Consider the following 26,925-nt stretch of genomic DNA (forward strand, 5'->3'; position numbering starts at 1 on the left):
CTGCCTGTCCATGTCGCTGGTGTTCCAGGTGCAAGATCACAAGCCCGTTCCCTCCTGTCCCATGCCCCATCTTTGATCTCAAAAATGTTCATTATTTCTTTGCTCCTAAACATTTAGCTTAAAATTCCACTCTGGCGTTTCCCAGCTAAGGTTCTTTTGGGAGGAAAACTTTTTCCTCTACCAATTTATGTCCTAGTGATTGAGGGCCTGCAAATTATTTGAGGACGAGCAGATTATCAGGAGACAAGTTTATTTTACAGGCACGGAGCAGCACTCCACAAGGAGTGATTCACGGAACAGCCAGGGGTAAGGGTGACAGATCGGCCAACAAAAGCGGGGGGTTTTAGGACTTCAGTAGAAAAGTACGGAAAGTTCTATTGTGCTTTTTCATCCTCATGAAAACGGACAGTATATATGCTTGCTTGCTAGAAGCCACCTGGGAAGGAGATTGATAGCAACTCAATTCACACCACCTGGTGCTAAGGGCCATCCTCTCTGAGGGTGGGTCAACGGCAGCTGTATTGTCAGGAGGCTCTGCTTAAGTTTAGATAATGTTTCTTTCTTTGGTTGCCGTTTGGTTCCGTGCTTTCAGTTTAAAGTAATCTGCATGGCACTCTGGTGGGCTATAGATCCTTTCACTTCTTTTTCTGATCGTTGCTTTTGTTTTATACTAAATCTCCCCCGCATAAGTTTGGTTTTCCTCTAGATCTGGGTTCTCCCATTACTGTGCTGAGTTTTATCTGATCATCTGTTCCTTGTCACCTCCTCCAACCCCATCTCTGCCCTTCTTCTCAGCTGATATCCAAGCCAGCTCAGTGCCTTCCTCTCTTCTTCACCAGAGGAAGATTTCAGGAGAGACTAGTCAAAGAGAGCTATGCAGTCACTAAATACTCTAATACACATTGAAATTAGTTGCTTAACAGGAAAAGAAATCATATTAAAAATGTATAATTTTAACAGTACATAAAAAATTAGAGTGCTTGGACTAAGTGAGATATTGTTCTGGGATATTGTAGCAAGCTTCTGACTGGCCATCCACGACCTATAAGGTAGGAAATGACATTTAGCTCATGGTTGTCATCTTTTATGGCCAATGGCCAATTGCCGACATATTCCCTACCTATCTACAAAATAAACCATCACTGGTCATGATGGAGCCCAATCTTATAATTCATATGGCTACCATCTTTGATTATTTATCCTAAAGGAAAGTCAAGAATAGAGGCACACTTAGAAATATTTTAGGACCCAAAACGTTTCTTCTAAAACTTCAAGTTGCTCAAGAAAAAGCTGAAAATAAAGCACTTACCTCTGTTTTTTAAAAAAATGCTTATTATTTTCAACTGTACGTAATTTCTAAAGTAGATTGATAGCACTTTGCTTTGGAGAGTATATTTGTTTTGTGAAAAGACAGTACTTAGATAATATTAATAATCTCAAATAGAAAGCTTTTAGGGTGATTTGACCCCTCTGATTCATAATAATTATCAGCAAAATGATGCTATAATAATAGGAAGCAACAATATCAATATGCTTGGACCCTGTGGGTATGCTAGAATGGGTAGGCAATAAGCTTAAAGAATTATTTGAGAACGTTTTATAGTAGATATTTACTAATGGCCCAGATTATTTAAAGGAGAATAACGTAGATTAATAGTCATAGTGATAAAATTGAAAGGAAAAATAGTCTTAAAGAGTACAGTTTAAGTGAGAAATGTATGTTATGTCCCTAAGATATAATCACAATATTTTAAGTCTACCTATCTGCTAGATAAATGGTTTTCTTTATTTTTCATAGGAGCAAAAACCTGCCACAGTTATGTCTTCTTAGGGATTCTTCTAAGAACTGTGACATTTTAGGTAGGATTATTTAAAGAGGAAAATGGGCCACTGAATCACATATTAGGAACAAACCATCTCGTTTGCAGACAGTGACTTACTTTACATGGCGAAAGGTGTGCAGAGGGACCGTGGCGAAGCAGACACTGTAGTCCCCTTCCAGTTGAGTGTTCCTTTCTTTAAAAAAAAGTGTATTTTAGGGGAGGAAAGACTTTCTCTCTATCCTCCTGGGTCCAATAGCTGGGTCTGTGAAATAAACTGAGAACAGGTAGATTAACATAGGAAAAGGCATAAAAATTTATTAATTTTTAATATTATGTGCATGAGGGCATCACAGGGCAAAAAAAAGTGAATACCCAGAAAAGCGGTGAGATTTGAGAGCTTATATGTCATCTAATATGGGAAGACGTAGGCTACTTAGGGGAGCGTAAATGATTTTTAGAAAGAATGAATGGGCCCTTCAAATAGATGGGAGGTGTGACCGTTTGTGACGAACTTTGTCTGGGTGTGGTGTTGACTTCTTCTCTCCTCTCCTGTGGGAGAGTCAGTCGTCCCTGGTGATGAAATTCCTGGGGTGGGGATGTGTGACAACTGAGTTCCTTTTAAAGATCTGTCTTCAGGCTGGTAAGGGGAGTTCAGAGACAGCCTCTCCCTTCATTTGTTGTTTTTCAAATGCTTTCAGCTCAAAATAAAACTTAAGCTAAAGAGGCAAATGTTAGTGTGGCTTATTCTGCTACCCTTCCATATGACTAGGAAAATACATGGTATGACATGTTACAAAGATTTTCCTGACATCTGTGTTGGCTAATCATCCATTGGGTCACAGAAAAAAAAGTTGCGATATCATTAAGGAAGCCCGAAGTCATTTATTTACTTACTGCGGGAGATTTTAAAAGCAGGACCACTTTTCATTTTGTAGGGTGGTTAAAGCCTAGTCCTATTTCAAAGAGAATCCACGTTTTTATTAACTTCCTAATTAGGTTTTACATCCTGACATCTAATTTTGTGAGCAAATACTGCTCCGTAGACGTCTCAGAGAACACCCCACTCATGGCAATGATTTATGCCATGGTAGTGAGTTAACTCTCTCCCATGCACTCCTTTCCTTTCCAGCATTTGTAAAAGAAGCTTGCCACTATATTAAGCAGTTTTGAAGGAGAGCAATATAATCTTTTTCTTAACTCTAATACATATGTTTATAACTGCACTGCAATCTACATCGTCTTTCTAATGACAGGCCACTTTACTTTGAGTTTATTTGGATAACACTTCCTAAATACATTTCACTACCCCAGGCTAGTAGACTGGCAAAATGAAGGAGCAGACTATGTGTGTGATATTTTAAAGAGAGGGAGATGCCAAAAGCGTTGCGGGAAGAAACGCATCCTTAAAGATTATTACTACCGTGTCTACCAGAGTGAGAAGTAGGTGGCATAATATTCTGAGATATAAATTCTCTGAGGCAGAACATAGAATTTTACTACCTAAATGTAATAAGATGTATTGTGCTATCAGCAAGGCCGTGGAGCTGTATGTGATTAAAATAAAAAAAGATCCAAGTATCTGCCTTTAACTACCACTTAATGATAATGATTTTCGTCTTTAGCATTTATACTGGAAGTCAAGAAAGAGGCAAGCTGCAGGCGATCTAATAATAATATGAATAATAATAGCTAACAATTGCCTTTCTCTTCCTCCTTAGCTCTCATAGTCTGTCTATTCCCAAAGAAAGTTCTCTTCCTTCATCTAAGTTTATATCATAATCTAAATATTAGTTTAAAAATTATGTTGTACATCACATGATAATGAAGAGAGTTTTAGCATTAAATTTACATTAGGAAAGAAGACTCAGAAAAGCGGTATTATGTACCAATCTCTTTTACATGTTATTTATTTTTCACAGCAATTCTTTAAGGTACCTATTGTCATCCGTTTATTTTTACAAAAGGAGAAAATTATTAGGCCCTATAAGCTTCTAATAAGTGTATTTTCGTAACCAGCAGTGACCTGGAACTGGCTCATTACCAGGTGATGTAAGACAATTGCTAAATATTCAGGATTTTTTTTTTTTTTTTAGGAAGATTAGCCCTGAGCTAACTGTTGCCAATCCTCCTCTTTTTTGCCAAGGAAGACTGGCCCTGAGCTAACACCCATGCCCATCTTCCTCTGTTTTATACCTGGGACACCTACCACAGTATGGCTTTTGCCAAGCCGTGCCATGTCCGCACCCGGGATCTGACCAGCGAATCCTGTGTGGCCCAGAAGCGGAACGTGCGTGCTTAACCTCTGCGCCAATGGCCGGCCTCCAGGATTTTTGTTGATATCACGAAATTGAGCGCAATGGGGATGCTCATGCCAGGAAAATTGTTACTGAGACCCAAGTGATGGGTGACAGCAAGTGAGTCTTTTTTCCCGGAGCCACCCACGCCAATAGAAGGAGACTGGGTTCAGAATAGCAGAGCAGAAACGTTTATTCTATGATTAATGAGTGGAGGAGGCAGTGCTTGTGTTCTAAAACCCCTTCTCAAATGGAAGGTGAACAAGGTTTTTATGGGACGTGAAGGGGGAGAGGTCTCCCTATCATCACTCGGGAGCAGGGGCATTTGGGGCATTCTCAGAGCTCGCCTTCTTGCACACGGCACCTCCTTTTGTGCATGGCTTCTGGTGGCTGTCTGGGACCTTTCTGGTTTGGACTGGTTCTGCAGTTTGGCCATCTGGCAGTGTTCTGCCTTGGTTCCTATAAGCAAGCGCAACTTAAAAACAAAGCATTAGAAGTGGAAAACGTTTTTAGGAACTTTTCTGGGTGACAAAATCAGCAAAGGCTAAAAAACAGAGCTCCTCTGCTCCAGTTCCCCTGCCCTATAAGGGAGGAAAAATACTTTTCACTCTCTATCCTTCTGAGTTCTTAGCTCAGACCCCTGTAACAAAAGACAGGTGAACCAGAGAAAAACTAACAGAAGTTTATTAACATGAATACCTCCTGTATAAAAGGGAGATAGCCAGGGAAAAATAATTCCCCTAGGTGGTTTAGAATTCAGGCTTAAATACCATCTTAACAGGGAAAGGGGAAGCGGATGAAGGCCGCTTCCAGGATATTAAATAATTTTTAGGAGAGATGAATGGGCCCTTGAAGAATACACGGCAGATATGAGGTTTGTGACAAAGTCTGTGTGGGCGTGGTCTCCACTTCTAGCCTCTTCTGTGGTAGGAGTCCATTTTCCCTGGTTGATAAAATTCCTGGGGAGGAGTTTCATAACAATTGAGTTCCCTTTGAAGAATCCATCTATAGGCAGATAGGGGAGTTCAGAGCAAGCCTCTCCCTGCATTTGCTGTTTTTCACGTGCCTTCAGCTCAAGATAATGAGTATATCACAGTGGCATATTTGGGGGTGGAATATTCCGCTGCCCTCCGCCTCTGAGAGCAGATTTCCCAGCTCGCCACTGCCAGTCCACTGAATTCCAGAGTGTGGATTCAAACACTGTTTGCACTATACAAAAAGCACACACTCCTTTCTTCAGAGTTTACATAATTTTTGGATTCCAAAAGAATGAAGAACAATCTAATTCAGAGCTCCCTAAGATACAAGTTTGTGATAGTGCACAAAGTCACTTCCGCCGATCCTTTGTTTTAATTTCTTTTACATTTTTCAAATATATTTGCCTTCCTCATTTGATGGAAATTTCTTGAGAGTTGAAGTTCTCGTATGTTTTGTGTTTTTCCTTTATGCCTACTGGGATACGTACTAGAGTGATAAAATTGAGCTGGAATATGATAGAGGAAATTGCTAGAAAATAAGTCAAGCTGTAGTGTTGGCTTTGATTATTGCCAAGTTTCATTATCTACTTAAAATGTCATCATGAGTATAGTAACATTTTATACACTTCTATTTAATTTATAGATTGTAGCTATATTTTAAATTTTAATTTATAATAATTTAATCTCCAGCCTCAAAAAATAGTATGTTTTAGTATAGATACTAGTATGTGCTATAGTTATATAAGTAGAGTGTTCAAGTAGACTCAAAAATTTCAAAAGAAAAAAGAACATCTTAGACTCTAAAATAGAGAAAAATAATGAAATATTATATGGGTAATCTTCTCTAACCCTAACAAAAAAGACATCAAAGAAATTTAAAAATGACAAGTTAAAAAACAGAGTTCTCAAGTGTTACTTTTGGTTTTTAAAAAAGTATGCTTTCAAGTAATTGCTAAAATGTTACAAAGACTCATTTAGAAATGTCCCGTTGCTAATGCTGATATTTGAAAAATCTCGCGCACATACCCACACACCCAGAAGCTAAGATTCTTTGTGTCCCTTTCCAATTCCAGGGGAGGCTATGGTCACGAGGTAGGGAAACGTCCTTGGATTACAGGAGACGAGACCATTGTAGGCCTTATGAATGACATTGTAGGTAAGTACAAAGTGAGTTTTTGCCCCCAAATTGTAAAGATATTATCATTTAGTTATAAACATTGCTTATAAAGTAAAAATCTTATTGAAGGCCATCCTGATTTTCTATTTAATCCGTAATAGAACAGAGTAAGTGTACCTTTAACTGACATTTGATTGCTATAATGAACGTAACTGGGTTACTTGGTACAAAAATAAAAGAAAAGTTATTATTTTTTGTATATTTTGACACTAATGTTTACTCCCCAGTGAAAAACACATGCATCATATTAATTTATAATCAGACAAATTTTATAAAAATCAACTTAAATGAATTTTCTAAGATTTTATTATATGGTAAAATAAACCCTAACTTTCACATGCTAAAGGTCTAAAACATCAATCATTTTTTGGCTCATTTCAGCTTTATCCATGGTGATCTATTTAAGCTTAGGCTGGATATTGTTGAAAATAATATAGTGGATGCTGTTTTATGTTCTATAGCATGTTTCCTAAAGTGAGTTCTCTGTACTCTTGGTGGTATTCTAGATAGTTTTAGATGGTAAATGTGTTAACATTTTGAGAAAAGTTATTTATTTAATTGGGCTGAATATTCAGCATTGCCCAAAATCTCATATAAAATTTAGGATGTTGAACAAAAAAATTAACGATATTTAGGCACTTGGAGCGGTGTTACTTGGAAATATTTGGAGGACTTGGGGAAACCTCTGCTGTTGAAATGCTTTTTCAAACTTCACTTCCTCAGAGGCAAGCATTAAAAATGTCTTTATCGCTTCGTTCCAATTGTATCTTGGCCAATAATCAGAAGACAAAATCAACTTGAGCTGGGAGGAAAATGGAATTACAGTGGGGAAAGTAAGACTTACATCCGGGAAGAATTATGGCAATTAGCAAGTGATGAAAATCTGGGGAATATCTTGTTTATTCAAAAAATAATTATTGAATCTCTGCTGTGTGTCAGGATTTGTGGTGGACACTGAGGATAAAATGATGGGTAGGAATCCTCACCACCCTTATCCCCATGGGACTCCCTGTAAAGGAAGAAATATAAAATTAATATATAAACATAGTCACACAATACAAAGAAATATAGAATTAATCAATGGGATAAGCGCTTCAAAAAAGAGGCAATTTCCAGGTAATGATGGAGGACTGAACACACACATTTAAGTTCTCTTTTTTGCTGAAATCTCACTAAACAACTCTTAATGAAGTTAGAAAAAATTTAAAAAGTGTGAACCCTAAAGGACAAGTAGAATGGCAAAAGAGATGATAGTAATAATATTTTTTGGTAGTTATATGGCAGCTGGACATGTGGTAACTGTCTTTGTAAAAAACAAAAGTAAACCTAATCTCCCATTGGTGACAAAATGGAAAGTCACCTGCTTTACACTGCTGATTCTTCAAAGGATTGAGAATTACTCACAAGATGCACCTCGAGGAGTGGGAGAAGATAGGAATAAAAACAGGGATATTTGTTGAAAGGCTGTTTAAAATGCAGTTAGAATCCCAGATCCCCATGCCCACTCCATGCTGCTGGGCGAGTCCCCAACCCCTCCTCCAGAAGAGCCTGGGTGAGACTCTGGAGAAGGGAGAGGGGAGGGTCTCAGGGGAGGGTATGTGCAGTGTATTAGCCAGCACGGCTGCCATAACAAAACACCACAGACTGGGCGGCTTAAACAACACGAATTGATTATAGTCCTGAACAGAGACTAGGAGTCCAAAACAAGGGTTGGTTTCTGGTGTAGCCTCCCTTCCTGGTTGGAGATGGCCACCTTCTATGTCCTCACTTGGCCTTTCCTCTCTTCACACTCAGAGAGATCTCTGATGCCTCCTCCTCTTCTTGTAAGGACACCAGTCCTGTTGGATTAAGGCCTCACCCTTATGACTTCATTTAACCTATATCACCTCTTTATAGGCCCTATCTCCAAATCTAGTCACATTGAGGGTTACGGTTTTAACATATGAATTTTGGGAGGACGCAGTTCAATCCATAACATATTCCATGATGAAAACAGGAGTTAAATAAACGTTTATCCACTTCTACTCTAACTTAGCTCCTAGTTTCCATGCAGAAGACTGGAAAAGTCTTCTCTATGATACTTCCACAACCTGAAGATTTTGACATGAGTTTTCCCAGTACAGTGTCCCAGTAGGGTCACCTTACAACAAACACCACCGCATGCACAGCAGGGAACGCTCTTATGTTTAATACAGCCCAAATTACCAGACTTCTAAGGAAAATCTATTTTTAGTTTATGGACCATATGAATGTGATACCTATTCAAAAAGTTGAAAAAACAACCCCATTCCATAAAAGGATTGCAAGCAAAAGAACAAGCTCTATTTCCTACTAGTTATTATTGAGTAATCATTACACTACATATACTTCTATCCGTTCTATGTTGTTATATTATAGGATCAGAATATTGACTTCTGCATTTTATAAGATAACAGATTAAATACAAACTGAAAATGCTCCTTTCTATTCAAAACACAGAAAAATGATAGAAAAAAATTAGATTAAGAAACATGTAGCAATACTAAAAAAAATTAAACAGAAATCTCTATAGACCAGAAATATAGCCATTGCTGAAGAAAGGAGCAGTTGGAAGCTGGGAAGCACAGTATTTTCAGGGCAGCACATGGAGCCAGGCTGAGGGTGTAGGGCCTGAGTCCAGGCCACTCACAGGAAGCCCCAGGGTGAAACTGCACAGCTGTCAATTCCTGGGGCTGGGACCCAAGGCCAGAATCTTTATCAACCTGAGCAGGTAAAGATGAAAACCGAGCGTGTCCTTCTATACCAGGCAGGTTCTTGGGAACACAGAGCATGCGATCAGGCCATCAGCCTTATCTGGATGAGTGTATATCCTGACGGAGGAAATCACCAGAACAATCCTGGGTTACGTTTAAAGGTGTATTAAATCGTTGTTTAATAATGCTTTTATTGGTGTTCATTTTTTAGAAACAAATTATATTTATTCAAACGTCAAAGAAAAAACTTGAAAAACATCCTGAATTAATTTGACCTGAGCATACATGTTATCCTTAGCTGTGGATTGTTTTTTTCTTTACTAGTTTTGCTTTCAAAACATAAATTGTGTTTTCATCCTCTTATTTTGTTCTTAATATTTATCATCTTCTAACAGAGTTGGGATGTTTATATACAAGCCAGGGAAGTGGTAAGGTGATGTTAGTGAGTGAGATTTATTTAGGAAGCCAATAAATCCTGCAAAAAGATTTCCTTTGACCCTTTAAAAGTTTATAGCTCTATTGCAACTTATTAAACGTGCAAGTGTTTTGTTGCTCAGCAAATACCTCTGTGTCGCAATGATCACTGAAATTTCAAACCAGCTACCTCTCGTTATCATTACTAAGGAAAATGAAAAAAAAAAAGACTAAATGTCAAATCAATTTAGAAAAGTAAAAGGACTATACTTATTAAATTTTTTTAAAGAATATTTATCAACTCTAGCTTTAAAGATTTTTGTGTGTCTTTGAAATACCATACAAAGTTATAACACATACGGGATAAACTTCATTTCTTCTTCTGTGTTTTTGTCCTTGAATGTTGTATTAACTAAATTACACACATTTGGTTCTAATAATAAGGGATGTAAAAGATAAAAATTATCCCTTGAAATAGGCGTACTCACTTTTGTAGACAGGAAATTCAATAAATATATATTGTTTATTATATATATGTATCTTCCCAAAGTATCAAGCCTTACATGACAAATGCATTGTCATAGTTCATTTGAAATATTGTCAGTGAATGAAGGTGATATTTAGTTTAATGATTATTTGATTAATTTATTTATTTTAAGTTGTGATGATGTGAATTGTTTTGTTTAATTTTTCTTTCTTTTTTTGGTGAGGAAGATTGGCCCTGAGCTAACATCTGTTGCCAATCTTCCTCTTCTTTTTTTTTCTCCTCTCCCCAAAGCCCCAGTACATAGTTGTACATCCTAGTTGTAAGTCATTCTAGTTCCTCCATGTGGGATGCTGCCACAGCATGGCTTGATGAGTGGTCCGTAGGTATGGACTCAAGATCCAAATCAGCGAACCCCAGGCCACTGAAGTGGAGCACACAAACTAAACCATTTGCCACAGGGCCGGCCCCTGATTATTTTATTAAATGTCTCTTTTGTTCTCTGTAATTCATGTTTTATTAGGAGAAATATTTCTACCACTTTTTTCTTAACCAAAAGAATACAAATTGACAGCGTCTGCAAAGTGTATTATGAGCAATATTTTAAAAGCTTGATTTCTTTTTTAATTTCAGTAACTATTATCCCCCAAATTTCTATGCTTTTATATTTGTGTATATCAGAGAAATTGTTCTTAAGTTGAGTTGAAAAATTAATGAGTTTGCTCTGTTTGCTTTAGTAGGAGCAGATTTTTTTAGAAGGTGTTTGTATGTGTGTTTGTGTTTATCTTGTTTGTTATAAATCCCAGGCAGATTCCCTTTTTGCTTCAGTTACTAGGAAGTTCTGAGAAAATTTGAAGTAGCAAAGCATTTAACAGCTTCTAATTTGTTTCTCATCTGCATATATTGTACTCTATTTCTACTTTTTGTCATCCTTCCTCACATTGTAATATAAGAAACTTCAAATCCTCTTTGGAAGTGATGCTGTATAAATTAGAAAATAATTAAAATAATCATATGGTAACTACAGGAAGGAGCAGCAGAAGTCAAATTTATTTTTGCTACTTACTAGGCTGTCTAAATGTGTCATGAGCAAACAGACAGACAAGTTGTATATTTGGGCCTATGATTGAATCTTCCATGTCCTTAAAACCACAGCCTTTATTTCACCATAAAATTTCTCAAAAAGGAGTAACAGGAAGATAATAAAAATTATTATGTGTACAAGTTGATGGAATGGATAGAGAGGAGGAAGAGACAATGAGCAATCATATTTATTCTTAGACATAGAAAAGCATTTCAATTTCAGATGAGAAGAAAAACTATTAATAAAACATTTTATATAGTGCCAACAATTCTGCAAAACATGGACTAACTTTCCCTTATAATTAATGTCATATTATCAAGATACTAGAAATAGAACTGCTGAAGAATATTATTAGTATTATTATTAAGCCTACTTTTCCCTGGGTACATAAAAATCACAAAGGACTACATACATGAATTTCAGCTTATAAAAATGTGGTAATGTGAACATAAATTTGCTTTATGAAACTTCTGGTTGACCCGCAGAGAAGCAATAATCCCTGGAAACTCTCTCCAAACAGTTACGAATCCTCAACCATGCACTGGCTTCCTCTAGAGGCCACCGAAATTTGCTGCTTGAAAAACAGAGTGGAAAGTTCTCGGACATAGCCTAACTACAATCCTTACAACTAAATCCACCACAACATTTGCATCTGCTTAATAAAATATACAGAGCATGGTATGGCAGTTATGAGATCCGTTGGGAACCCTCTTATCAAACACTAAGGAACTTGGGGCCCTGTTATCTTCACTTTGCAAAATATTTGAAATTAAATTAGGATTAGAAAGATGCAGAAGGATGTTGATAATGAACAGGGACTTCCATTATTTGACTTATAGGGACTGAATGTAAACAATGCTTCCAAATCTAATCTTGAACAAAGATTTTAATTATTTTTTTTTTTAAGAGAGGATAAGATTCTATTTCCTGCTTCCTACCTGTGAGACTTCAGGCAAGTTAATTCATCTCTTTGGATGTCAGTTTCCTCGTTGATAAAAATGGAAAATCAAGTAGATACTTTATCGGATTACTGTGAAGACTATAGGAGACAATACAAGTCACATATTTAGAAGCCTTGACACATTGCAAGGGCTCAATACAGATTAGTGTGCCAGGCATTGAGATCAGAAGGCAGTGCTTGCATTTAACTAAGGTTCACCTTCTGGTAAGGCAAAATATTATGTTCAATAAATAAACAAGCAGGAAAGCACCCTTCAAACGAGAACCCTGCGTCATATTCATCTCAGATGAAGTGATTCAAATGTTGACATTTATTGCGGTGAATTGTGGATGGTCTCCTTCAGTAGAGACTCTTCCAAACCTGAGAAGCTTTCAGGAAGTTTTCAAAACAATTTGCTCCCCAATACTTGTAGTTCTTGATGTTTCAACATTAATTCAAAACGAGCTCTTAGGAAAAAGAAAAAGAACAAAGAAAAGCAATTTTAAAGAATTGCTGTAAAAAAAAGATTTATTTTCTTATGGAATGCAGATGGTACTGGACTATCTTAGAAGAACATATGTTGATTTCAGACGTACAATTTGAACCAAAAGAGAGAGGTCAATTGGGTAAATTTTCCTATGAAAATACACTAAAAATCAGTCTGATCTGTTGCCCTTTGATGTTAAGAACACTTGATTCTTTCCTGCCCTTAGGCTATATTTGGAATAAACATTTCTGTTAATGTTCTGAAACTTTAATATTTGTACCATCCTCACATACGTGTGTGGGCACGCACACATGTTAAATGGCCTGACCGGCCTTGACAAAGTTCAGTAGCAGGTGAGGAGAGCATTTTGTGAAGCTCATGGTTCAATTTAAAGTGTTTCAGGTGAGAGAATCTTTGTGCGTGCGAGCAGACAAATTATTCAAGTCAGTGAGGGGTTAGTTACAAAGAATTGATCCAAGTGTTAGTATGCCATTAAAAGTGAGGGGACACAATGCCAAGTGTCTGTCTAGATTAATTCAGCCCAGCACATCTGTTCATCACATTCCAGGCAAGAAAAATGTGAGGTGATCCAAAATGAACACTGTATTGTTTGCAGGACTAAAATTTCCGAGGAATCTAGTCATTTTAATCAAGATGCAATCATTAAGCAAAAACAGAATGCCTGACATTCTATGGAAACTCTCCCTATCTTCCTGACTCTTCCATTTCTTTGCTTTCATTTGTGATAACTAATTTTTGAATTTTTTTCTTCTTTTGTTTCCTTCTCATTAAAGTCCTTCAAGTGCTTCCCTTTCTGCTAATTCTGCTCTCTCTTTATATTATTACTCCCCCCTTTCCACTCTCCCTGACAAAATATTTTTTATTGAAATAAATGGTTTTCAGAAAAGGTGCATGTAAACAGCTAACAGGAAGGTAAGGATAATATCAGATTAGGTATCTTAGATAATGTTTTGTTTTAAAAACAACAGAAAAATTCATGCCATAATACAAAGGCACAAATATAATAAAGCTGGCTGCACTTCCTTTATTGTATGTCAAAAACATTTTCATACTGTAGGAGAGGGCATCTGCCACTGTATATGACGTAAGTTTATCACATTCATATCTATCTAGTATGTTTAAGAGAAACTTTATTTAGTAATAGGAATGTGAAGTGAGATTGTTCCTATTGCCCCTGGACTTCAGATACAATCAATTTAGAGTGACCAGGATACATTTTTAATACTCACCACTTATTTACCAACCATGCATATCAAATGGGGAAATCCTCTGCTAAATGCAGCAAGAAGTTTTTCTTGACTAGATGAAGACACAGGTCCTTCCTAAATGACATAGTCCTAAATGACTATGTTGAAATATAAATTCCTAAGTTACGCACTTAATCCCAGTGGCCTCCTTTCAACTGAATTTATGCTGGAATCTATCTTTTAATTAGATTAGTTATTCCTCTTACTGGCCATTCTCTTAAAAGAGGACTCTATCAGAAGTATCTCTTTGGATACAAAATGTAGGACTTGTATTATACATTTTCTCTAATCCTAGTCCAGTCTTACAAACATTAAAGCTCATAACTCGTTTTTCTCATTGATGGTAAAGAGACATCCTTCCTATGACACAGATCTAATTGCCTTTAAGAGACATCATAAGAGGGGGCTGCCCCATGGCGCAGCAGTTAAGTGCGCTCGTTCCACTTCAGGGGCCCAGGGTTCACCAGTTCAGACCCCGGGTGCGGACATGGCACCGCTTGGCAAACCATGCTGTGGTAGGCGTCCCACATATAAAATAGAGGAAGATGGGCATGGATGTTAGCTCAGAGCCAGTCTTCCTCAGCAAAAAGAGGAGGCTTGGCAGCGGACGTTAGTTCAGGGCTAATCTTCCTCAAAAAAAAAAAAAAAGAGAGACATGATAAGAACTAAAAATAAGGAAAGTGTTAGTATTGTCTCTGGATCTATTTTAAGCGCCAAAACCCTTGTTATAGGAATTAGATCTGATTACGATTGTGTAGTGGATATCTTAATTTTGCCTGTGTTCTCCATCAGACAATGCATATCTATATTAATTATCTTGTATCAGTGTGTATGAATAAAGCCCAGAGCTCTTTAGCTCTTTGTATTTTGCTTCCTGGCTCTTTTGTCTTATAAACTCTTGTATATCTCACTGTAATAACAGTGAATTATGTTTGGCAAAAAAGCCCTCTTTTATGAAAGCTGCATTTGAATTTGACATTAGAAACAACCAGCTTTAAAAATGTGATTGGCCTTCATTTCTTTTTAGATTCCTTTTAGAGATACACTTACCTCGAAAATGTGCTCTGTGGGAATTTGACAAACCAGCTGATAATGGGATAAATCATTTTTAGTTTACAGGAAAAAGGAAATGCTTCATTATTTTGTTGTTATTATTTACTATATCAAAAAGGAAATACAATTTTTAGCTAGCTATGTGCATGTGAGTCCAGATATTGTTTGATAAAATGAGTCAAGTGGGAAAACTTCCATTTCTTTGAGATGACACATCAAATATGCCCTTATCTCTAAAAACATTAAGGATGAAGTGAAACCTCCTGACTTCGTTTTTCCATGTGTCTTTAGAACTGATAGAAAAATCTAAATTATGATATATTTATTTTGCAGGAGCCAACGAGAAGGAAATAGGCCTAATGAATGGTTTGACTGTTAATTTACATCTTCTACTGGTAAGTTTCCTTTCCCATCAATGTTTAGTATACACTCATTTACAGAATCTGACATTTTTCTATCTTTAATTCATGAGCATCTGGTGGTTTGCTTATTTAAAAATAAGTTGTGAGGTTATTTATTTTTTACCAGGAAATGCCGGACCATAATGGAATGGCTTCTTCATAATTATGGAAGAGTCGACGCTTGGAAAGAGCTTTAGAAAAATGAATAGCTCTTATCTCAGAACCTAAGGAATAAGAGTCACAGTGGGTGAAAAGCAAAAGTGCTTTCAAGGCCACAAAACCGTCATGTACAAATGCTAGCAAACACTGAGTTTTTCAGAGAAATAGTTTTTCAATATGCCAGAATTTAGTAGGGTGAGATTATTGATCAGTATTTTTTGTAGATTAATTTTTAAGGAGTAGGTTAAAAAAATTAGAAAATAAAACTAAATTGGAGAAAAGAGATCTAGTATCTTAAATAATTACTGTGTTTAAAGTGCTTCTTATGTCCTAAGTATGTAATAAATATGTAAACCTTAAATTCTCAACTATATTCTTGATTTGGAATAATATGCCTTTCGTAATTGCTTGATGCTAGGAAAAATTATTTCATTTTTTAAGTGAGTTATTGAAAACATGCCTACATGACCAAGATGCACGAGAAGATGTTAATATTTTATTTTAATAAAATGGAGAAATGATTATTAAATATGCCTGAAAGAGCATGCTTGTGGAGTATGTTAAGTAAGATGGTAAACAGCATGGTTTTAAGTTCAGACATCCCTACGTTTGACTCCCAGCTAAGCTACTTAATGGCTGTTTGACTTTGGAACGCAGGTTTTGGCATTTCTAAATCTTGATTTTCTTCTCTGTAAAAATGCAGACAATAATACCTACCTCATAGGTATGCACAAGTATAAAATGTGGTACCATGTGAATATTGCTTTAGCACCCTGACCAATGATCAACACCCAATTAACAGTAGCGATCATTTCCATTGTTATTATCGTCAGTCAGTATTTATTCTCCAGGAACTCTGAGGAGCAATGAAAGGGCCTCCCGGAACTAACAAGCTACTTCTTCCTGGTGCCTCTAGAAATGTCAAATGTTTCATGAGGGATAGGTACTTTTCGTTGGACCTAAAATAATATTTCATAAAGTAATAAAACAGTGGAAATATTATATACTCAAAACCAAGTCAGCAGTGACTAAGACATACATACAACATGATAGTTCAGTCTCACAATACAAGAATTACTATTAAATGCATTTGGAGGATAACTTGTCAATTAAAATTTAAGTTTGAGAATTTGATTTTATCATATTCACATTTTCCCCCAAGTTTGCATTTCCATTGACAAATGTAATTTGTATTGACAAAAGAGCCAATATCCTCTTCCTCTTTATAGTGCATTGGAAGCAAGGCTAATTGGAAAAGTTACCCTTGAAAGACGTCTAAATGTTTAATTAATTAATGCCTTTAAAATGCTGGAGATTGTAAAATGAAAGTGTGGTGTAAAATGAACAAATGTATAAATTGTGTATTAACACTTTTCTCAATAAATCAATTTCATTGCAGTTATCGTTTTTTAAGCCTACGCCAAAACGGTATAAAATTCTTCTAGAAGCCAAAGCCTTCCCTTCAGATCACGTAAGGATTTTTCAAATTGTATTTATATTCTTTGTACTCTTCTAGAGGAGCATATCATTTGCCTGACTTGAATGTTTACTCACTAGTCTTTTCCAAGTAACCTTATAATAAAAAGATCTGACAAATGCTTTTGATTTAGGCATTTTTAATAGATTGTAGCTTTATTTCTTTTGTTCAAGTAAAACATGTGTTAAGGGAGGAAAGGATTGAATAGGAACATTGATTTATTAGTCTTTTTAAAGACATTGAGCAAACCACTGGTCTAAATCAAGTGCAGTTATAAATGTTTTATTAATTCTTGTTGCTGTTTTATTTTCTAAAATCAAATCGATACATAACTCAGTGCTTAACCCTTTAGCTACATGGAATAGGAATATAAACTTTTATTTGTGCATTTGTTTCCATTGCATGCTAGCATAATTATTGGTGCATTATTATAGAATAAATATTTATTAAAGATTAAAAATAATTCTTGTCGTTCACTAAAAAAATCTTGCTACTTTATCAGCAATTTAGTTGATAAGAAATCTGATTGTTCCAGACACCTACACAAATAAAAGTATATTGCTATTTCCGTTTTAGGGCTAAAGAAACTTGATTTGTGCCTTTGTGTTATCACCATTAACTATTCTAGCCTGCATCTTGTAATTTTAAGTCATTTAATTATGTACAAATTAATAGCCATTATCTTACTAATTAATAGCCATTATCTTACTAAAAAGGATCAAAATCCTAATATCTTTAAAAAATTCAACGTCCCTGTAATTGCTTGTCCCCATCCATATCTTGTACTCTAAATAAAGGGAGCTTTTTGATGTTCTTTCCTTTTACTAGCTTACTCTTTCTAAGGTAAGCCACTTCTTTATCCTATTTTCAAGCATATCACATCCACACTGCTCACTTTGGTTATTTTGTAAACTCTGGTTTTGACTTAGATCAGGTGATTTAATATCTTATTCAAAAATCTCTTGTAATTCCCTAAAGTGTGGTTGACCCCTGTGTTTCCATTCAGCTCAGTATTTAGTGTTTGATGGGATGTTCTGATTCCTGCAAGTAAATTATATTAAACAGCTCTTCTCTGATGTATTCTGTTTAGTCCCTTTTAACTTTGACCTTGGATTTGTTATAATTATATGCTCTTATTGTTATTTTATCACTTCCTTTCCAAGTTATTTCAATGCACTTCTGTGCACTGGACTTGCTTTAATAAATCATCCTTCTTTTCCAGTATGCTATTGAATCACAGCTTCAACTGCATGGACTTCCCATTGAGGAAAGTATGCGGATTATAAAGCCAAGAGAGGTATATGAGAAAGAGAAAGAAATATTCATCATGCTTCTGTTTAGTATTGATTTTTTCTTCGTTTTCCTCAAAAGTTTATTGTCTTCATTACTTTAATGGAAATTTCAAGGAAGTATAAAAGACCTATTCTTCTGTTACTGTTAGGTCATTTTGCTTGAAAGGGAGAATTAACTCAGAAGTGTATTTATTTTAGTTTTTCAAAGGGTAGTCACATTACAAGCAAACTATTTTTCTATTAATGCCACTGGAATCTGCCATATTCTTCAATGGGATGAGAGGGATGACAAATTGCATATATTACTTTCATATTCAAATGCCGTTACCTTTGGATACCATTAAATGATGTTAAAGACTAGTGATATTTGTTGAAATTGAATGATGCCTATCTTTTATGTCTCCTTTTAATTTAAGCATCAAATGTTTCCTTTTTTTATGGACTAGGGTGTAGAAAGGGATGTGGTGTAGCGGGAAAAGCTTGGGCTTTACAGCCTGGCTAGTATATCCCAGAGAAATCTCAGAATCACCAACTTACTGGGTAAAGGATTCGGGAAAGATACTTTATCTCTCTGAGATTCCTTCATATTTAAACAGCTAACAAAGGAAACACCTAATCAAGCTTGACCTTATGTTCCAGATCTAAAATACTGTGCGCTTTACATTAATAAAGATATAAAGATAAGTTGTACAGACTTTGACATATAAACCCTGCAGCTTGTGTAATTGGGCACCAAGAGATCCACACAGAATAAATTTTAGGTTTCACAAATGATGTTCCCGGGCTATTAAACCAATGTTTGAACAAAGTATTATTTCTCAATACTTTGAGAAATTAAAATCTACTCCATTCACTTCTGTTTGCCAACATGTAATAAATTAATGGAATAGAAAGTTTTCACACCTGTGAGAGGATATCTGGTTTCATAGGTCATAATTGCTAATATGATATAATATAATATAATATAAATTGCTAATTTCCAGCAAAAATGAATATAGCCTAATATAACACAAGTTTTAATGTTAAAAGTGACAGGTATTGTGGAGCCTCATGAGTGAGTCATAATCTTGGGAGCACTCTTTAGCATTACTAGATTAGAGCAAGTCAACATGAGAGAGGACCATAACCTATCATTAAGGAATAGATTTCTTATTCGCACAGTACTGATTCTTTAAAGAAAAAAATTAAGCATTAGTATATGTGTACTTTCCTTACTCGTTTTTGGAAATTATGGTGAATAAACCATATTAGATTCTTCTAAGAAAAAAGAGTTTTGGATTATCATGTCATTAATTTTACTTAGAAATTTTCTTAGAATTACTGAAATCCTCTTAATATACAAAGTTCGTGTCACTTAATAATTCCGAGATTTCAATATCAATACTGTTTTTATAGATTCTCATTTGTAAACAAGTTCCAGGCTTCTAGTAGAAACTAGAGTATGTATTATATTTGTGTTATATACAATATATATCTAAGATGGGGCACAGTAATTGGCAAATAGTAAGAATTACCAAAACTTAAAAATAACTGAAGGAAAATTTATAAATACCTCAATGAGCTTCCCCCAGATATTAATGGAGTTAATGATGCTTTGACCTCAAAATCATGTCAGATTTAGCACTGGAGGAAATTCATGAAGATTTCATAAGTAAGAATTGTTAGGATACAAATAGATACTTCATATTTAGCCGATTTCTTTTTACTCAAATTATTTGCAAGACCAAATCTAGATTTATTCACAATTTTCACTAAGTAAAATCATTAGTCTTAGGTGGGCAGATGTAGAGAAAAGCAACCTTAATAATTGAGTTTTATTAATATTTTTCTTCATGTTTGAGTCTTAACCTTGGATTGGTGTGGAGGAGATTTTACTGAAGTTAATAGAAGATATTGGTTAGGTTATACTCAGATGAAAGATATATAAGTGTTTTTTTCTGCAAAAGATAACATGATATTAGATTGATAAGTGAAATAATGATTTCTAATAAATTTCTCTTGCCATTTAATATTTCATGGACTTCTTGTACTTTCTGGTATTTTATTGGATGGGAATGGGGAGGAAACAATTTATAGACATGCAAATAGTACAGATTAATTGAAAAACTGAAGAATAAATCAAGGAAGTAGGGTTTTGCAAGGGTATACACTTTATAATCCTCTTCTTACTATTTTATTATCATCTTAATAATAACAAAAAGCAGCTCAAATGCTGCTCTTTTGCCAGATTTTTGAAGATCATTAATCTCGAAAAGGAATTTATCTTTGATTTTTCCTGTGGTAGGAAGGAGTTCATGGTGAATTTTAGACTGGGAAGTAAGAAGTGACAAATTTATTACTGTGGATATGATGTAACTTGTGCCCAACTTGACTTTAGGGGGAAGAAACCTTGAGAATAGAGGATATCCTTGAAGTAATTGACAAGGAAGGAGACTCGATTGCAGTAATTCTGTTCAGCGGGCTGCATTTTTATACTGGACAGCTCTTTAATATACCTGCCATCACCAAAGCTGGACAAGCAAAGGTATGCTCATCATTTTCTCCTTCCCGCCTCACCCCAAACCTCACCCTACTGAGGACTACTGTAACTGCACTTCTGGTGAAATACCTTTGTTTGTGTCTATGTAAAAGTATTTAAAGAGCTACAAAAAAAGTCAGTTTTACATAAAAGGATATCTATACTCTTTTTTGCTTTAGGCGTCTCTATTTAAACCTCTTTGTCACTTCTGTGGTCTCACCTCCTTACTAGCATCTGCTCTCCCAGTGTTTGCCTCTAGTCAGCGGGACTGATGAGCTTCCTGCAGGTGATGTCATTGGTACCGAGCTGCTCAGTCGGCAGGAAGCAGACAGCATACTTAGGATAGTAACTGCATGCTAGGACCGTTAGAAACTCAGCTCTGGTGGTTTGTCATACTGTAACGCATTCTAAATATAATCCAGTTCTCACTTAACCCTAAATACCCTAAGAAGAAGGAGAGATCACAGAATAAAAGTTTATCAGTAGGTCAGGTTTTACAGTTTACTTTGAGGAAGCCAACTTGTTTCTAAGAATCTTGTGAAATTATTATACTGCCTCTACGAGAGTTTTTCCCCACATAGTACTAAATCACACTTAAATTGTTTACTATTTTGAAATCATGTCTTTATATTTGTGTTTGTAAAAAAGTGTTTTTAGTATTTGTTTGCCTGAAAAAAGAAATCAAATGAAGAACATTCAACAGTTACAATTTGTGTTTAAAATTCTTAAATAACAGTTATATTTGATTCAGCAATCAAGTCATGCATTTAAAAAGGTGACAATCGAATTTTATTCTGAACATTAATAAGTTATGGAATTAATATATGTGTGAGGTCTAGTTAATATATTCAGTTATTGAAGCTAATGAATGGAACTAATGAAAAGAAATTTAGTACCGTTATCAGCAGTCTCTAGGAATTTCCAGTCTCAACTTCCAACTGGTTTGATGGATAACTGTGAAAGTGGTGCATTACAAAAGATATAAAGATAATGTCTTCTTAATTTAGGTATTAAATGTTAAGCACCAAAATAAAGGGAAGCCAATAAATAATCGTATTTTAAAACGTTATGAATGTAATCAGCAGTCCCTGGTCCCCTTGGTATACATGCACGTCTCATTAACCTTCATAGGAATGAGGCAGGAACACAGAGAAGAAAGAATTTAAGTTTTGGAGGCACACAGTCCCAGGTTCCAATCTTGGTTAGGTCATTTAATTGATGTATGGCCTTGGGCAAGTTACTTGACTTTTCTGAGTGTCTGTTTTCAGAAGTGTTAATTTGGAATAACAGGACCCACTTCCTAAATTCAGCATTGAGAATGAAGAGTTTGCACACCTGCTGCTATTAAGTGATGTTTCCAGTGTCTTCAACAAATCCGAACTTTTGGAAGGTGGCTCAGATATATATTTTCTTTTTGTTTCCCCTTAAAAAACAAAATAAATGTGTTTACTTAGGTGTTATGTATAATTCTCATTCGTAACTACTTTGGTTGCTAAAACCATTCTCAGTATTTTGCAGGCTTTGATTCACTTAGAAAAAGTGCCTACCAAGTGAAACTCTCATTGAGCTTTCAGTCAAATAAAGGAAGGTAGGAATGAGCAGTTTCATCTAAATGTAACTGCACAGAAGTGATGGATACTATGGGAGTGCAATGGTGATATAGCAGAGTTCAATTTATCCATTCTCAAAATTATTCTAACAAACATTTATACTCTTGCTAGACAATTCCCCCCATTCTCAGTGGAGGTTGAGAAGTTCTTTAAAACATAGAGGTACATAGCTCTCTTGAGGAGTCTGTGAAGATAAAGCTGAACAGAGAGACTGAGAGAAAATTAAAGATGCCAATCAAGAAAGAGTCAGGAAAACCTAGAGTGAAAAAAGGCGTAAAAGAGCTACTGTTCGGAATGGCTAAGTGAGATAAAAAAGAGGAAGGTTCCCAGAAATGATGTATGGTAGGAATCAAAAATGATGTTGAGATGGAGCAATGAAAGTTAACAAGAGTAGATTTTGAAGTAAAAACTTCAAAATCATGTGAAAGGGAAGTGGGGACATGAATTTTGAAAAATACACTAATTAAAGAAATGTATATATTTATATGTAAAGAGCATAAATTATAAGTAAGTGGCTTGAGTTATTTTGAAGCCTTATAACCATCATCCACATCAAGAAACTTCTAGAATGTATATAACACTCAGCATCCTCAGTAGTGTCTTCTCCCAAATACTGCCTGTTACCTCCCGTCTAAAAGTTCCACTCTTCTGACTTCTAATCACATATATTAGCTGTGTCCATCTTTGAACTTTATATAAGTGGGTTAATATATATTCCTTTGTGTCTGTCTTATTTGTTCACTGCCGTGTTTGTGAGATTCAATCATGTTGGATTTAGCAATAGTTTTGTTTGTTTTTCTTTTCATTTCAATATATTATTACAATGTATGAAATAGATAATTTATTTTTCTCCATTCTAATCAGGATAGATATTGGGTTTTATTTCCATATGAGGGCGATTACAATAAATGCTACTCTGAACATTCTTAGAAATTTCTTCTTGTAGTCATTCATACCCATTTTTATTAATATATACCTGGAACTGGAATTCTTGGAACATAAGTTAATGTATGTTCAATTTTAAACAATAATGTCAACTTTCCAAAGATTTGTATCTATTTGGCATCTACTGCCACCAGCATGTTTGAGCATTTCTGTTGCTCTACGTCTGTCTTCACCAATAGCCTATCTGATTAGTTTGAAATGGTCAGGCACTGTGGTTTTAATTTGCACTTCCCTGACTGTGGATGAAGTTAAGGATCTTTCAAATGTATTTTAGCCTCTGAGTATCTTCTTTTATGAAATGCTTGTGCAAGTGTCTTGCCCAATTTTCCCTTTGGTTTTCTGTCTTGTTATTTGATGTAGATGGTATAGAAATTGATTTTGAAGGAGAGAGAAAATAAAAATTTTTAGTGATCATCTAAGAGGAAAAATAAATTAATTAATAAAAGAACAATTGATAGCATGGCTTTGATTCACATAATGAATTTAAGATGCTAAGGCTTTTCCTTATTGAGGAGAAGACTTGAGATGGTGACAAGTAGGGGGGGGGCTGAGGAAAATTAAACATGGGGTCAGGTTGGAGGACCCATTTATAGGGGAATGCCAGCATATGAAAGAGACATCAGGTTGGAGATAGATTTTCATTTTTCTCACTGAAGCCATCTACTTTATTTTATATTATTGGCCAACCCCTCATTTTGGAGCTCTGTGTTACTTCCGTATTTCTATACTTTTCATGTTTTGTTACTCATTTCTACTAATCATTTCTTCTTTTCTACACCCACTGAATGTTCTCCACTGTCCTTTGAGTTACTATCCCTAGAGATTTTAACCACTGCCATGATTTAGCTCTCGCTGCCAAGTGAAAGCAATAGGCTGCTCGCACACTCGAAAATCATTATTTATGCCCATCTGCCTGTTACACCTGGAAGTCCTATGTGCATCTTGAGATCGGTACACTCCAGATTTCTTTCCCCCCAAAATGACCCTATTGTTTCATGCCACCATCCTTCTAGACCTTTAGACTCAACTATGACACTTTCCTGTTCTTTCTCTTTTCAACTAATTACTTCTTCATTCCACCCTGTCAGGGTTAGTCTTTCCTTTAATATTCCTGAACCAATTATGAAGATTTTCAGCTACAAGATGCCAGTGAAAAATTAGGGATTTCTTTTTCTCGCCATGGAAGACTTGAGGCAGGAGGCTGCTGGGATGCACCCAACAGCAGAGTAATGTCTGATTGGCATTTCCAGAGCGCTCTCAGATTTTTCTCAGGCTTCTCACATCATGGTCACAAGTCAGAAGACAGTTGTCCCAAATCCAGCTAATCACAGTTCTATTTAAGGCAGAGAGAAGGAAGACGGGAGAAGCAGCAGTGCAACTTCATCTGTCCCTTTATCCAAAGTGTAAAATCTCTCCCAGAAAAGCCTAGCAGATTCCTGCTTATGATTCATCGCCTTCTGAAGTGGCAACTTCAAAAGAGCATGAGCAAAGAAATTTTTAGTCTTTACGGCCCTGTAGTAGAGAGAAGCTGAGAAGAAGGGGATGGGAAGGGATTGGGTTTAACTAACCCGTAGTTCTTACATCTCCCAATGACATCCCCACGGAGCATCATTGTTTCTAACCTGTTTCCCTCTTCTCTCTTCCATTCTTCCTTAATTTTTTCCTTTTGTTTCTTCCTTCCTTTCTTTCTTTCTTACTTTTTTTTTTGGAAGATTAGCCCTGAAACAGTATCTGCTGCCAATCCTCCTTTTTGTGCTGAGGAAGACTGGCCCTGAGCTAACATCCGTGCCCATCTTCCTCTACTTTATACATGGGACATCTACCACAGCATGGCTTGCCAAGTGGTGCCATGTCCGCTTCTGGGATCCCAACCGGCAAACCCCGGGCCACCAAAGCAGCACGTGTGCACTTAACCACTGTGCCACCAGGCTGGCCCCACTTTCTTACTTTTTACTTTCTTTTTCACCTCATTTCACAAAAGCGTTTGAAAACAATATATGGGAAATTAATTAAGCAACATAATGAAATATAAAGAGAGAGAAATAAAGCTAATCTCTCTGGATCATCTGGAAAAATAGATAAACTGCCCACAAATTATAATTTCTCAACTTGGATTATGATAAGAAATAGGTAACAAATAGAATTATTTTCAATAGAAACTCTTGATATGTTAGGTAGACTAGGTCTTGGTAACAAATAAATAGAACTATAAACGCCTACACTGGGATAGATGTTTATGTCTTGCTCATGCAGCACCTGGTGATCAGCTTGCTCCCAGGCAGTGATTCAGGATTCTAGTGATTCAAGGTTGTGTCCTATGGTTTTCATATCCTAGAGCCTCTGTCTGGATTCAGCCTAAAGAACGAGATAAAGGGATGTGAAAGGGCATGCTAACTTCTTAAAAGCATTAGCTTAGCAATGGCAAAATTTATTTCCACTTATATTCCATTGACTAACACCCGGCCATTTCTGGGGAATGAAATATAGTTGTATGCTCAAGAAGAACAGCTCTTAGTTTTGCCACACCTGCAACTCAGGTATTTTGTGTTGCTGATGGAGTAGGATACTTATTCTGGGATGCAGGGTAGCATTTGCGTTAATAAAATGGTTAGATAGTGGAGACAGAGTCAGACCTGGTCTTGAACCCATGTCTCTCCATTAGTTTCTAGCATAGTATGATTGGCTTAATTCACTTACCAATGTAACTTAATTTCTCCACTTAACAAGTGGGGAAGGTAATGGTGCCTACTTCATAGGTTTGTTCAAAAGAGAGTTAAAGAAGATAGTATTCCTAAAATACTTAGTGCATGGTAAGTATTCAGTAGATATTAATAATTATTAGTATAGAAAAAAAGACACATTGGAATGTCCAACCTACCAGAGAAAGAAATAATGCATCCTTAGACAGAAAGCGAAATATTCAGAATTCTAAACTAAAGACTCTCACTGGGTGCGTCCACACTAGACTAGCAAATAAAATAGTAATCTAAGCAGTGTGGTTAAGACTCAAGAGACTAGACTGAAATTTTAAAAGGTTGGGTAATGGACTAATAAAAATTTTAATAATCTTATCCCTAAAAAATTCAGTGCCAACTATTTATACTCCACCTCCTCTCTCCAATGCCACATCAAACAGCCTATGGCACACTGGGACTCATAGTGCCTGGCAGACAGTGGGAACCAAATAAATGTTTGTTGAATGAATGACTGATTCCTTTATTTATCACATCTTTTACACTGTTTTACTCTACCTATATGGATGCTGGAATGTTACCTTTCTTTTAACTTACTGAAAACTGAAATGCAAAGGATGGCTAAAAAGAAGACTAAATTTTGCAAAGTTGCGCTTTGTTTTATTAGCGTCTATCTTGCCATGTGGCACTCTCTACTGATATGAGTACGAACATCTCTTAGACCCAACCATAAGCTGCTTAAATTATTAATTAATAATAATCACAATCATAGCTCAAACAATTTGAAGAAAAAAATGAATTAATTTTGGATCCAGAGTAACATAACACAAAAGCAGAAATATGAGTAAAGATGTTCTTATAAAAAAAGAAAGATATTTGTACTTTTAACATCATTTAGTAAAATCCAAGGTATCTAAACAACACTCACGGGTAAATTGTCACCACACTAAACCATTCACTTATCTTCAGGGAAGGCCTAAGTTCTTGTTAAACACAATTTTGAGACTCTTGTAGTAGATAAATAAATGATTGGGAGAGCCTCAAAACTCTACAGAAAGCCAGGCCAAGATGCTTCTAGTGCTGGAGAAGGGGAGCCA

At 35.9% G+C, this 26,925-nt stretch overlaps 1 protein-coding gene across 4 annotated transcripts in view; it reads left to right on the plus strand.

The window, feature by feature from the left end:
- Positions 1 to 26,925, plus strand: part of KYNU (kynureninase) — a 112,904-nt gene that overhangs the window by 31,625 nt on the left and 54,354 nt on the right. For all 4 annotated transcript variants that reach the window (XM_001490785.5, XM_070241837.1, XM_005601472.4 and 1 more), the window contains 5 exons: positions 6,168 to 6,250; positions 15,067 to 15,128; positions 16,693 to 16,764; positions 17,993 to 18,067; positions 20,440 to 20,586. In XM_001490785.5, the coding sequence (XP_001490835.1) occupies positions 6,168 to 6,250; positions 15,067 to 15,128; positions 16,693 to 16,764; positions 17,993 to 18,067; positions 20,440 to 20,586 (439 nt within the window). The remainder of the gene's footprint in view (positions 1 to 6,167; positions 6,251 to 15,066; positions 15,129 to 16,692; positions 16,765 to 17,992; positions 18,068 to 20,439; positions 20,587 to 26,925) is intronic.

Source organism: Equus caballus, chromosome 18 (genome assembly GCF_041296265.1).
Source record: "Equus caballus isolate H_3958 breed thoroughbred chromosome 18, TB-T2T, whole genome shotgun sequence".
Classification (NCBI taxonomy): Eukaryota; Metazoa; Chordata; class Mammalia; order Perissodactyla; family Equidae; genus Equus; species Equus caballus.